Here is a 14,984-nt window from a genome sequence, read left to right on the forward strand (position 1 = left end):
TGAGAAATAAGATTCTCTGGTCTGATGAGACCAAGATAGAACTTTTTGGCCTTAATTCTAAGCAGTATGTGTGGAGAAAACCAGGCACTGCTCATCACCTGTCCAATACAGTCCCAACAGTGAAGCATGGTGGTGGCAACATCATGCTGTGGGGGTGTTTTTCAGCTGCAGGGACAGGACGACTGGTTGCAATCGAGGGAAAGATGAATGCGGCCAAGTACAGGGATATCCTGGACGAAAACCTTCTCCAGAGTGCTCAGGACCTCAGACTGGGCCGAAGGTTTACCTTCCAACAAGACAATGACCCTAAGCACACAGCTAAAATAACGAAGGAGTGGCTTCACAACAACTCCGTGACTGTTCTTGAATGGCCCAGCCAGAGCCCTGACTTAAACCCAATTGAGCATCTCTGGAGAGACCTAAAAATGGCTGTCCACCAACGTTTACCATCCAACCTGACAGAACTGGAGAGGATCTGCAAGGAGGAATGGCAGAGGATCCCCAAATCCAATTCCCAAAAAGACTCATGGCTGTATTAGATCAAAAGGGTGCTTCTACTAAATACTGAGCAAAGGGTCTGAATACTTAGGACCATGTGATATTTCAGTTTTTCTTTTTTAATAAATCTGCAAAAATGTAAACAATTCTGTGTTTTTCTGTCAATATGGGGTGCTGTGTGTACATTAATGAGGAAAAAAAAAAAGAACTTAAATGATTTTAGCAAATGGCTGCAATATAACAAAGAGTGAAAAATTTAAGGGGGTCTGAATACTTTCCGTACCCACTGTATATATATATATATATATATATATATATATATATATATATATATATATATACATACATAAGAAAAAACAACAGTCCCCTACATAGTGCACACAAACTCTTTCTTAAGATTTCATGGTCAGCAATACCTACCCCATTCTATGTATTAGAATGGGGTAATTGCTGAACATGGAATCTTAGCAATTACATTAAAGTATGATAAAGAGGTGCAATCAATGTTTAATGTTAGTAGAGACGAAAATATCCAAAAAGTTATAGGCTATAAATATATCCTATCAATTCATAGGTGCTTGAACATGTTAAACATATCTAATACATTTTCATTTTAATTTTGCAACTTATAAAGCATTAAAATATATGTTTAAATTATATGTTAAAACTATGTTAGGAAATAGCAAATGTAAATTATATTGTTAAATTTGAATTAGGCCTATCATTTTGCTCCAAACATTGCACATATGGTATGGAGAATGTAAATTCAAATACAGAAATGCATTGCCATTTTACATATTGCATTGCCATTTTGCATATTACATTTCAAATTGAAATTTGCTACACATATGCTTCCATAAGCATAGTGAAGCCTCTCATCCATTGACATCCATTCAAAAAACGGCCTCTGGTCTCCTTCCCTCACAACTCCTCACGCCTCTATCGTAAAAGAAGTGCTACACGCCGTTTGAAGAGAGATCTCTGCTTGTTTACAATATTAGGGTAAGTAAACAACTGTTTGAATAAGTATAGCGCTTTCTTTACTCAAGAAACACTATATGTAAAACTCATGTTGTATGTGTTTGAGGAGCAGAGAAGAGTGTCTTGCATTTGTCACCGTGTCATAGCCAGTCTTAAATAGTCTGTGTGTTGCGCTCATTAATTAAAAATGCTTAGTCACTCTTTGTATTTGTATTGCATGTTCAATTTTAATCTAACGAAACAGCGTAGGTCTCCATTCACTCAAACTCTTCTTGTGTTCCACTGTGACGTTACTGTGATCGCCGCATTCCTCAGAATGTTCGATGAGTATAAGCTTGATTGCAGAAGCGTTATTCCTTTGGTAGCGAGTCGGCAAGTGTTCGTGAGTATGCTCTATACTCTATACTCTATTGGGGATCTGAATTTTAATCTTTTTATAACTCTGAGAAGAATCTGCTGAAACAGTGGAATGTTATTTCTGTTTACTATACATTTAGATAAATAAATAGGCATGCAGTGGTGGTTTATGTGGAAATGGGAGGCTGATATCTAAATCAATAATGATCAAAAGACAAATTGATAACTTGATCATTTATGTTTCATTGACCAACCGATTGCAGATCTGATGACACACTGAAGTGATAGTGAAAGCTGATTGACCTTGAGCTGATTTGTGTAGTTTCTATTTGAGCGTAATAAAACATTTTTATATACTTTTGCTCTCAGCCTCCCTTCACTTTTCTGATGGACCACCGTTGAGCATACAGGCATGTAGGCCTGTACTTTTTATACATGGGTATACTTTGTTTTCCACGTTCTGCTCATTCTCAATCTCGTGCGTAGTTGTGTCCGCACGGCCATTAACGGATGGATGAGTTTGACATATGCACACTACAATTACTTATTTATACTCTACCAGATGTCAAAGGGCAGCACTGAATCATGTCAATATTCTTGTGTCTTAACATTCACCTAGCGTATGCGCAGTTGAACACACACCGTTAGTGCAAACACCTTCTGATGATGAAAATTGCAGAACGCAGATGACATAAGTATACTTTGGGCTTAAAACAACAAGCTTCAGGTTCTTATACTGTATGTTTACTCATCTTATTTCTTCCCTTTCTGTTTCTTTCATAGTTTCACAGTTACAGATTGCATATAGTCATTTCTAGACCACTTTTCACCATCACATCAAACATCTATTGGAGTATGTCAACCATGCCCAGTATTTATTCTGATGAGCTCACCACGGCCCTTGCTGCGGGGAAGTGGTGGGCGATGGTGGAAGTTTCATCCCCTATATCTGAGGAGCCTGAGTATTGTGGCCACATCGCTGGCGCACTGGGGGGATTTAGTGGAGGCACAAGAAACTTCATGCCCCACATCCCTGGTCTTCAGTGATGCATCTGAGAAGGCCCAGAGAAGGTCCCAGCACTCAGGCTTTTCAGATGCAACATGGAAAACCACAAAGCAGTCAAGGCAGAAGATTGCTCAGGGAGGACCTGTCCCTGCCAGGTCCAAACAGGGAGCACCTGTGCCCGCCAATTCTGAGAAAGGGGACCTCTCTTCATCCCTGGTCTTCAGTGACTCATCCGAGCAGGCCCCAAACTCAAGCTTCTCAGATGCAACGCTGAAGAACATGGAGCAACAGAGAAGGCGGAGAAAGAAAAAGCCACAGGTAGCACCCATGCCTGATGGGTCCCCACACAACCAGCAAGCTCCTCAGACGAAACCGAGAATTCCGAGCATCCTTCGGCGCGGGTCCCAGCTGAGCCAGAAAAGAGCATCGGTTAGACCCTCCTATCTCTCAGTTTTACTTTGATTTAAAAAATGAAACACTGTCATCATTTAATCTGGGATGACAATCATATCCTTTTCAATTCAACCCCTTCATACTGAAATGGTAGAAGCAATTTGTCTTTAAATTTAATTTAAGGATCACTCATTAAATTTGGTCAGCATTACATGATTATGTCTGTTCCTTCAACAGGACAATGCAGGTGTGGACCCAAAAGGTGTGCCGGTGCATTTCGGGACCCCACAGGGAGCACCCATGCCCACAGGTTATCCGCAACAGGGAGCAAAACACGAGATCCCTTTGCATCTGTGCTACCCACTGTTGCTGCAGAAGCCCCAAGCCTCTTGTCCTTTGGCACAGAGAACTCAGACCAGGTCCCACCTGACCCGGAAAAGAGCATTGGTTAGACCCTCCTACCTCTCCATTTTACTTAGATTTAGAAATTAGACACTTTAATAATTTAATATGAGCCTATAATCATATCCTTTTCAATTCAACCCCTTCATACTGAAATGATAGAAGCAATTTGTCTTTAGATTTTCTTTAAGGATCACTCATTAGATTTGGTCAGCATGGCATGATTATGACTGTTCCTTCAACAGGACAAGGTGTGGACCAGTCACCCCCACAAAAAAAGCAGCACATGGCAATCGAAGTCAAGGTCCAACAGTCAGAGCAAGGCAGCTTAGAGCAAATGGACCATTTATGTAGCATGTTCACAAAGTTTTGTGTAATTTCAAATATTTAATATTTATAATATTTAATATTTATTTAATATTTATGTGAATGTTGCTATAATCAATAAAAAAAAAACTGTATTTATTTATTTGTCAATGACAGTACACATTAATTAACACTGGTGTTATATAAACTGATAACTTTCATTTGCTGTCACTGGGCTGATTAAATGTGATAAATTCACACACTAAGCCAAAGGATAGCATTGTAATAACATTTATAATTCCACAATTTGTGTCTTAAGACAAAAGGGTATATAATACAACTTTCAGTATACATTTTCTTATATCCCAAACATCATGAGATCAAGGTTTGTTTAATTTTTGTTTTTATTTTTATCACAGGTTTATATCTAAAGTAACGTGAAAATCTTACTGACCATTGTGCTCTTTTATTTTTATTGGATACAAACCCCAAGACTTTCAGGGGGGTCCCACGGTAAAAATTGCGTTCTGGGGGTAAAATTCGCTTTTTTGGTGGGGCTCCCCTGGTAAAATTTGCATTCCAGGGACTAAATATTGCATTATTTTGGGTCGATTCAACCCGCGGACCATGAAAATCAACCCGGGGCAACAGTGTAAAAGTAGCCCAATTCCGCAGGAAAACCGCAGACTTGGCAACACTATGCACACCTAGCCGCTTAATAATGAACCGACTCGCTCGGAGACCCTGAAAAGACTTGTTAGTACAAGTCACAATTCATTTTGAAACACGCAATGCATATATTTACAAAATTATATCGCAGCTTTTACGATTCGAAAATCGTACTACGCAATATCGCGATTTCTGTTTAATGTTGATATATCGTGCAGCCCTTGACTAAACTGTTTTTGTGTGTATGTGTCGTTTAACTTAAATGTAATTTCAGCTGCAGCCAAGCAACTTGGGAACGACCCACAAATGTATTTTTTGATTTAGAGGGTCGTGACATTATTGTGAAACACGCCAGGCTCTACACTCATACAGACACAGCGCACGTCTAACCACGCACACCTGTCACCAATCAGCACCCTCATCTACAGCACTACAAAAGACACAGCCTCACACTCAGTCACTGTCCGGTCTCGTTAATGCAAAGACTTACCTCTCTGCTTACCTTAAGGACTCCCACGAAGATACTCACCTGTCTCCAGCGTGCTTCCTCGTTCCCTCTTGTTCTCCTCGTCTCCAGTGAGTTACTCTGTGTCTGATCTGCTTCAAGTCTGCCGGCTTCCTGTCATTCCTGCAAACACAAGACAAGTATCAGCTCTACGATCACATCTGCCAGCCAGTTCACCTGTTCTCACTCACCTGCACTCTGTCTGCCATCCTGGTTGTTCAATAAACGTCTTAACTATTCCACCAGTGTCTCTGTCCCCTTCTGTGTTGTAACAACTAGTTCCTGAATATTTTATTTAACTATTTATAATAGTTAATATATGTTAAAGGCACAATATGTAATTTTCACCCTAGAGGTCACTTATTCAAAACAAAGGCGTAGCTTGATGATGCAGTGTAACGAGCGTGGAATCGTTGTTTTCACCTCCACAACCAGCCGACGGCAAACAATAGGTTACTGTCGTAACCCCGGTTCTCTGAAACATCGAGTGGAGAGATCCACCTATGGGAAGGGCATCCGTACCTGACCTCTGCAGAAGCATCCAATTGCACCAAGTCTGGCTACACAGACAGAATTGCGCAACCAATGCCAGGTAAGGCTCCATCCCCTTACCTGAGAGCTTATATGGGCTGCACACACCTCTATTTTCCAGTAAGTATATTCGCTTCCTGTGCGGCAAGCAGGGCAAAGCTGGTGGATCTCTCCACTCTATGTTTCAGAGAACTGGGGTTACGACAGTAACCTATTGTTCTCTTTCATCATCTCGTGTTCGAGATCCACCTATGGGAGATGGACAGCTCCCCGATTGCCCAATACACTCACCGTGAGTTCTGTAAGCCAGAGAAGGACGGTCACCCCAAGGGGGCGGTGCCTGATACATCCCATAATCATGCACCTGGCAATCCTGACGCACACACGACTGCTGTGCACAGGCAGGACATGAAACATGTATGAGGCCCACACCTGTAAATAAATCCAGCAACACATACATACACACACTGTAAATGCATACTAGGTGACATGAATGTGCGTGGCCTGCCGGCCCATACACCCCTTGTTCCTTTATTACAATATGTAAATAGGAAGGGAGAAAGGAAAAAAAAAGAGGCTATGAAGACCCCACCCCTAAAACAGAATGTGCTATCAAGGTTCTGGTGACACCCAGTAGTAACGCACAAACATATAAGGATATGCCCAGCTGGCAGCAGAGCAGATGTCCTGCAGTGACACACCCCTGAACAAGGCCCAAGAGGCGGCTAAGCCCCTCGTGGAATGAGCTCTGATGTTTCCTGGGGGCAGCGCTCCCATCAATTCATATGCCACAGCTATAGCTTTCACAAGCCAATGTGAGACGCATTGCTTAGCAATGGGACTCCCCCTTGTTAGAAATAATTCAGAAATCATTCTAATATGCTGATTTGATACTCAGTTATTATCAATGTTGAAAACAGTTTAATATTAAAAACAGTTTAATATGCTTAATATTTTTTTGGAAACTGTGACACTTTTTTCAGGATTCATTTATGAATAAAGAGTTAAAAAGAACAGCATTTATTCAAAATATAAATATTTTCTAACAATATAAACCTTTACTATCGCTTTTTATCAATTTAACACATCCGTGCTGAATAAAGTATTAATTTCTTTCAAAAAAAAAAGAAAGAAAAAAATTACTGACCCCAAACTTTTGAACGGTAGTGTTACAAAAGATTTCTATTTTAAATAAATGCCGATATTTTTTTAACTTTTTATTCATCAAAGAATCCTGAAAAAGTATCACAGGTTATAAAATAATATTAAGCAGGACAACTGTTTCCAACATTGATAATAAATCAGCATATTAGAATGATTTCTGAAGGATCATGTGACACTGAAGACTGGAGTAATGATGCTGACAATTCAGCTTTGCATCACAGAAATAAATTATATTTTAAAGTATGTTAAAATAGAAAACCATAATTTTAAATTGTAATAATATTTCACAATATTATTGTTTTTTCTGTATTTATTATAAAATAAATGCAGCCTTAATGAGCATAAGAGACTTCGTTCAAAAACATTAAAAATAGTAATGTTTCCAAACTTTTGACCGGTAGTGTGTGTGTGTATATATATATATATATATATATATATATATATATATATATATATATATATATAATATAACAGCATATAAAGAATAGAAATGCACTTCATTGATGCATTCTTACTGAAAGGAGGGTAGGTAGAGTTTATGCAGTCATGCTCATCTGCACCATCTGCACAGTCATTCCATCCATCACACAGCCAATCCTGGTGAAGACACTCACCAGTGCCACAGGCAAACTGTGATGAACTGCATTTTCCTTAAAGCAGAAAGACATGATGCAGTGAAGCTTTACAAACTGACAGACAAACATAAAGGTTCACAAAATTTAAAATTAACAAAAGCTGTGGAATCATGTGGCACTCACTTTCTGAAAGAGATATGGCCTTAAATGATGCATAAAAACCGCTATCAGCAACACCTTCATCTGCCACAAAGACAACAGTCATCACAGGTCCAGAAGAGGTAAGATCGGGAGGCAGAGCTGACCCACAATACCTGCATAGAATGATAGTGGGGTGCATAATATTTTTAAGTGAAGAATTCGTTATAAAAATGCAGGTCTGTGTGATGGTTAGGATTAGTATGCCAGAAATACTGACTTATTTTACTTCTGTGTTAAGTGTGTAAGTAAGACCTACAGTATGAGTGTTTTGAGGAATGCGAGTTTATGTACAACAGGGTAACACTTTAGAATAGCGTTCCATCATTAATGAATAACTACACAGGAACAAATGAGTAACACATTATTAACACTCTAGTAACTGCTATTATCTAACACGAAACTCTGATTAACGAATTAGTAAGTAATAGCACTAAGTTTAATAAGGTAGTTCACTATTAGCTAATCAGTAACTCCCAGAGGACTACTAAGAACTACTATATACAGGTTCATAATTAATGTGAATAATGCATAATATATAATTAATTCTAAAGTGAAGGTCATAGTAACCCAATAGTAATGACTCAAGTATTGCCAAATCCTTCAAAAGGAATTACTACTTATTTGGATCAGTATTTTAAAGTGAAAAACATGATAACTCTCAAGTAATGACTGAAATCATTGTACGCTTTTGAGGTTTTTATAAAGTTTTGGATAATAGTGACTCATGTGTTACTACATAATTCTAAAAGAGTCACTGATTATTTGGATCAGTATTCTAAAGTGAAAATTATGGTAACCCACTAGTAATTACTCAAGTGTTACCAAATCCGTCAGAAGCCATTACTATCCAAAACCTCACATAACCTCAAAAGCGTACAATGATTTCAGTCATTACTAGAGTGTTATCATGTTTTTCACTTTAGAATAACCCAATTATGGGTTTGGGGCATGGTAGTATAGCAGGGTAAACTTGTATGGAGGTAAATGGGGGACCATAGCTAATATTATTAATGCAGAAATGCATCATCACAATAATAAATAAAGCAATAAAGCAAGGAAATAAAGCAACTGTTGCTAAAAGCAAAAATAGTTCATTGGATTATACAGTGATGAATTTTAGAAAAAAATTGTGAAAATTAAAAAAAAAAAAAGAAAATGAAAAAGTAGTGAAGTATTCTTACCTTCCTAGCACAGTGTTGGGAACTGTGTCTGTACTGTCGTAAACCTCCACATAGTCAAACTCACAGACATCTTGCGTTTCCAGACTGAAGTTATGAAAGCTTAGTCTAACAACTTGTCCATCTTCCACAGATATTTGCCACGTACACAACTATAAGAGAGCAGTCAAACATTAAGTAGTAGAGATAACGTAAATAAATAATGATATAATAGAAACAGTCATGCAGCAGAAACAAATAATAGTTACTTAATAGTTAGCCTACTGAACTGATATGTTAATTTATAAGTGCACAGACAATTTACAGCTGTGGTAGAATAAGCAAAAAGGGGTCTAAAAAGTAATGAAATTTGTAATTTTCCCCATATGTAATAATTATTTCATATGCCAAGATATTTCCCAATCATAGCAGTGGGTATTTACACTGAAGTCTTAAAGGAGACATGCCTTTTTAAAACTGACCCCTGGTTTCACAGACAAGGCTTAAAGGTGCACTGTGTAAAATTTCAGGAGGATCTATTGACGGAAATTTAATTTAATATACATAACTATGTTTTGAGTGGTGTATTAAGACCTTACATAATGAACTGTTATGTATTTATTACCTTAGAATAAGCCATTCCTATCTCATACACTGCGGGTCCCCCTCCATGTCAAGTCATCCTTTTGCGCCAACATATTTCTAACGTAACCCTAAACCCAAAACAAAATGCTCTACAGTGTTTCGTCACTATGTTCGTTGGTGTTTTTAGAGGCAGCTTGCATCGTCACTGCATTCAATACCCACAAAGTAGTAGTAGTAGTAGTCGTCTGCTTTATTAGAAACAGAGACCGTTCTTTGTTAGAAGTAAGAAGAAACCTCATTGCTTGACTGGCTATCTGCGGTCTCAGACAACGACATCTTTGTTTTTGTATTGACCACCGTAGCTTCTCTCTGCTGAGCCGTTGGTTATAATTCGCAACCTCAACGCTAGATGCCGCTAAAATTTGAACACTGCACCTTTAAGCTAGTCCCAGACTAAAATGCATGTTTGAGCTGTTTTAACTGAAAGCAATTTGCTGTTTATAAAACCAAGCCTGAGTGTTTTAAATCAGAGGGTTCAGAAACAGGGTAGAAACTGAAAGTGCACAAAAACATATGCATGATTCACAGACTTAGATATTACAAAATACAAAATGGTTAAGAACCAATGGGTTAGGTGGTGTTAAAAAAAAAAAAAAAAAAATCTATTATAATATCTCTCTAGTGATGTATGCACTCTAAATGTTTCCCAGTGTGCCTGAGGACACTCTAAGCTTGTCCATCGGATGTGGTATAGTTGAGCAAAAATCAGATCAGATCTCCAGTAAACTAAAAAAAAGCAAGCCGTTGTCGAAGGGGTGGAGGACTAGAGAGCAGCGGACGGTCCGCAAGTCCGCAGCGGAGGCGAAGCAATGTCTCACCCAGGTGGAGCCGATATGCTGAGGAAGTCCGGCGAGGTCGAATGGCCGATGGTCCACTCTGAGGTCGAGGGCGGAAGGAGCGCAGGCGCAGGAGCCAGGGCGATGGATTGAGGCAGCTCGTAACACTCCGAGGCTGGTGGCAGAGCTTCAGGCTCCTCGTGCCCAGGAGGAGATGGTTTCCAGCAGACCCGAGATGGTGCCAAGCTACTGAGAGGAGGTGGTACCGAGGGACTAAAGGGAGACGGAAGTGACTGGGTGGCACAGATGGCTGGAGACTGGGGAACAGACTGAAGTTCCATGCAGAACCCCCCCCCCCCCCCCAAAAAAAAAAAAAACAGTGTCCAAAACAGGTTGGAGAGATGGTGGGAGAGGCACGCTGGACAGGACAAGCGGGGCAGGCAGAAGACAGACAGGTTCAGGCAACAGTACTGGGGCTAGAAAAATGTCCTCTCCACACCTAGAGTCCAACAGTGTCTCAGCAAAAAACTCACTCTCAGTAGCGGGGGGTGGGGGGTGGTTGGGGCTCACTTCCAAACCCTCGAAGTCCACCAACACTCCCTCGGCGATGGATGGCTCGGACGGCTCACACACCTGGTTAGGCGCACGCTGCTCGGGCTCTGTGGCTAATCCCCGGTCGCTGTTGTGGGCGCGGGCTCAATTGCGGTGGTCTCCGGTGAGCTCAGGTCGTTGACCCTCGCTATCTGGATGGTCCTGGCTGGGCACTGGATGGGGAGTGGGGCTGACGGCAACCTTGACGGTGAACGCTGATCCGCAGGATGCCAGCACCCACTCCACATAGGACGCGAAGCTCCCTCGAGTAGCCTCCCCGGACAGCTGTGCATGTGTGGCAGCGTTGAGTCCGACATACAGGAACAAGCACAGGCAGTAGTCCGGGAAGGTGGTCTGATGGGTGAGATCCAGAAACTCTTCTAAATGTTTCTCAAGGGAGCTTTCTCCCTGCTCAAAGCACATTAGTCTTACTGGTGGAAAGTCCATGGTGCAAGCAGGGGTGAAAACGGAACAAAAAACTTTACAAGCACGTCGCTTACTTTCACTTTTGGTCAGGTCTTCTGTAACGTGGTGACTGTGTAGGAACTCACATGACGAAGAAGATAAATCTTAATAAGTCTTTACTAGATAATCCAACAGGCAAACACAGATGAAGGCAGGAACACAACACAACACAACACAACACAACACAACACAACAAGTAACATACGAGACCCAACACCAAACTGAGGAAAAACAGGAACTTATATACACAGACGATTAACTCAAATGACAGACAGCTGTGATGATTAGTGCAGTGTACATGGTGACTGATTGTGGCGGGAAAACAGAACGGAGCACTTGTGACTAATGAAAACAAACAAACTGAAAGTCCATGTGGTGAGGGTGTGACAAAACTGGCAATGATGAATACATCTGTCATATTTCTAATTTGTAGAAAGGTTTGAACAATATGTTTCCACAAATGACATTACAGATGAGAAACAAGTCGCAGTGTTGCTGAGTGTAATGTTCATCTACGTATGGACTGCTGAAGAGCTTAATTGCTTCAGATGAACCAGATGCAATCATACAATATCAAGTAAAGACACGTTAAGAGATGCACTGAAGCCAAAGGTAGAGGCTGAAATAAATCGACTACTGGAGCTGGGGATCTCCCCTTTGACATGCAGTGACTGGGCTATGCCTGTCATGCCAGTTGTTAAAAGGAATAGAGATATGAGTATTTTAAAGTAATAGATACGCCATTTCTGTTGAACCTTACCTGATTCCGCAAATTGAGGATTTATTTGCGTAACTAAAAGGAGGAAATGCTACATCAAACTGGATCTCTCAAATGCATACCTACAGGTGCCCATGGCAAAAAATTCATGCAAATGTCTCATTGTTATCACGTCAAAGAAGCTGTTGTGTTACAACAGATAACCATTTGGTATTGCTTTGGCTCCTACAATCTTTCAAAGGGCAATGGCTCAGGTCTTACGAGGCATTCTTAACGTTCAATGCGATCCAGATAATATATATTAATGACTGTCAGATTATCAGGATCATCTCAGCAATGTAGATGCAGCAATTAATCTGCAGTCTGAATGAGTTTGGTCTATGTGTCCACTGTTAGCAATGTATGAATGTTTTTAAGGACTTGCTTGATTAACTTGGGGCACATCATAGAAGCATAGGGTCTTCATAAGTCACCAGAAAAGTTCAGGGCAATCATGGATGTACCTGTACCAAAGTACATCAGTCAACTTAATTTCTAGGACTTATAAACTATTACAGTAGATGTATCCTCAGTCTTGCATCTATGCTAGCTCCCCCTTAAAGCTCTTCAATGCAAAGGGAAGCAGTGGCTATGGTCTCCTGAGTGCGAGGCTGTGTTTGACAAGGTGAAAGGTTTTGACACTTTACAATCCACAGTTTCCAATCAGACTAGTCTGTGATGCATTGCTGTATGTTGTTGACGTCGTCATTTCTTGTATCCTCCCAGACGGGCAAGAAAAAACAATAGCTTTGCTTTGAGAATGTTGAGCAAAGCAGAGGAAAATTATGTTCAAATTGAAAGTGAGGCACTTGGATTTGTTTTTGAAGTAAAGAAGTAAGCATCTGGTGTTGTGTTATCAAAGATGGTCCTGTGTAATACACTGCTAATGTGGGGTTATGAGAACACTTGGGGCGTCATGTTGGCCAGATGCTGGACTGTCAGACTGACCGTGATAATGGAGATGAGCATGGGCCAAAGGTCTGTGATGCTTCTGAGGGGAATCTTACAGATGTTTGTGATCATCTGCCTGAAGAAACACCAATTATTTTGCATACAGTCTGACAGTTCATTGTTCTAAGTTCAGTTTAAAGAATAAGGACATTGAATGATTGTAGAGTTTAATCACAGTACATTCTGTACTCCAGGTATAACTAAAGGTACAATATTATGCAGGTGTATAATTGTGGAGTGAATAGCAACAACACTATGGGCAGATTTACTAACAGCTTGTGCAAACTAGACACGCAGTGAAAAATTAGCAATGAAAAGGCATGGACAGTTATTTTTGCGGCTGACCTTATATGCATTTGTAGGAGTTTGTCTGCACCCCTGTCAGAATAGATCTGTTCTTGTTTGTGGAATTTATGCAATATAGTATTTTGATTCAGGAATTATAGAGGTAGCAGTTAATAAAACATTTACCTGTTGATGTGGGTAAGGCTTTGGATGGTTTGGACTGGACAATGATCCATATTCTCCTGTTATTTTCCCTCCACACACTACGAATCAGATTGCATCCATTATGGTTTTTACTTTCAAGTGAGATAAGAGACTAGAAGTATCACACTTTGTGGAATGACTTTATTATTCTGACCCTTGTGCTTCTGGCTACAGTTGACTTCATCTGAGTGGTCCTGACAGTTTGGCTGGCTGTCACAGATGGAAACAGGTAGTAAGCAACGACCACCATCACACATAAACTCATCTCGGGAGCAGCTTTCTAATTGCATGCAGAAAGAAAACTTTAGTACATATAAACAGAATATAGTTTAAAACACACCATGTGACATATTTTTATAATCTGTGATCAGAATATCATATATATTTTCACTGCTTGCTGCTCTTGTATTAGCAACAGTTTCAAATGTTTTAAAGTTTAAGGTAGAAACAGTATAATTAGGCTGAGAGTAAATTTTCACTATTGCATATTAATTGCATATGACACATTTAAATTGTAGACTATTTCAATATCGTCACTTATAACACAAACTGCTAGATCCACAATATACACTAAAAAATCAATCTCAAAAACATTCCAGACACTGCATGTCTATACCATGAGCTCATGCTTTCATGTTGCATGCACTTTATACACAAAAGCCATCTTTTACATGCATCTGGTATGAAAAATTCACTTGTTGACTTTGCTAGGCATAGCATTCCAACAGGTATAGGTCTGGATGTTTGAAATTAAAACTAAATATGTTAAGGTTGGGTTTAGGTTTGGGGTTAGTTGTAGGGTTAGGCCAGGGGAGTCTAATCCAGCTTCTGGATAGCTCCAACTCCAATTAAACACACCTGCAAATCAAGGTCTTACTAGGCATAATATAATCTTCCAGGCAGGTGTGCTAAGGCAAGTTGGAGCTAAGCTCCAGGAGCAGGTTTGGACACTCCTGGGTTAGGCTAATGAAAAAATGCATTGATCTGAATTTATTTATAATGGTATTGGTCAGTTGATTCCACAACCATTTTAAATAAATGTAGATTGAAAAGGCAGGCACATATAACTGTGATGGGTCAAGTGGCAGGCACATATAGTGGGTTGTGAAGCTGATGCATAGAAGGGGCCAGTGCCTCCATGATCATGTTTAGTACTCATTGTGACAAATACTGTGTCACTGGTGGGCTCTGCTGACCGGCCACAAAAGCAAATTCCACCGCTCTGGGTTGGGGTGACAGAAGGTCCCTCCTCAGCGGGATGGTCCATGGAGGCACCACCACCAATTCCCTTATCTCCAAAATACATAGCTGGTTGGGCCTCGGTGCCACCAGTAGCTCTAACTCCTGTTCCTCCCTGATTTTCTGCAGTACCAGAGGCAGCAGTTTCATATTTTTCATATAATTCATATTTGCATTCCCTTGGCCAACGGTGAGGTAATGTGTCCACTCCCAGAGAGGATTGAGAGATGGCAATGTTTCATTTAGACCGTCATGGGATGTAGTCAAGCAGATGAAGACGGCATCAGCGCTGTCACGCCTGCCAGCTGGAGTGCCTATGATCGCCA

At 40.3% G+C, this 14,984-nt stretch overlaps 1 protein-coding gene and 1 long non-coding RNA gene across 2 annotated transcripts in view; one reads left to right on the forward strand and one right to left on the reverse strand.

Annotated features, from left to right (window-relative positions):
* The window catches only part of mfrp (membrane frizzled-related protein), a 49,085-nt gene that overhangs the window by 7,025 nt on the left and 27,076 nt on the right, over positions 1-14,984 (reverse strand). Inside the window, exons 5-9 of the mRNA XM_051862463.1 lie at positions 13,574-13,699; positions 13,402-13,478; positions 8,770-8,918; positions 7,571-7,701; positions 7,328-7,462 (exon numbers count right to left, since the gene is read on the reverse strand). Of these exons, the coding sequence (XP_051718423.1) occupies positions 7,328-7,462; positions 7,571-7,701; positions 8,770-8,918; positions 13,402-13,478; positions 13,574-13,699 (618 nt within the window). The remainder of the gene's footprint in view (positions 1-7,327; positions 7,463-7,570; positions 7,702-8,769; positions 8,919-13,401; positions 13,479-13,573; positions 13,700-14,984) is intronic.
* Positions 3,188-5,277, forward strand: LOC127495592 (uncharacterized). Its single transcript, XR_007925140.1, has 3 exons — positions 3,188-3,271; positions 3,473-3,682; positions 5,121-5,277. It is a non-coding gene; the product is annotated as an uncharacterized LOC127495592 (long non-coding RNA).

Source organism: Ctenopharyngodon idella, chromosome 15 (genome assembly GCF_019924925.1).
Source record: "Ctenopharyngodon idella isolate HZGC_01 chromosome 15, HZGC01, whole genome shotgun sequence".
Taxonomy (NCBI): domain Eukaryota; kingdom Metazoa; phylum Chordata; class Actinopteri; order Cypriniformes; family Xenocyprididae; genus Ctenopharyngodon; species Ctenopharyngodon idella.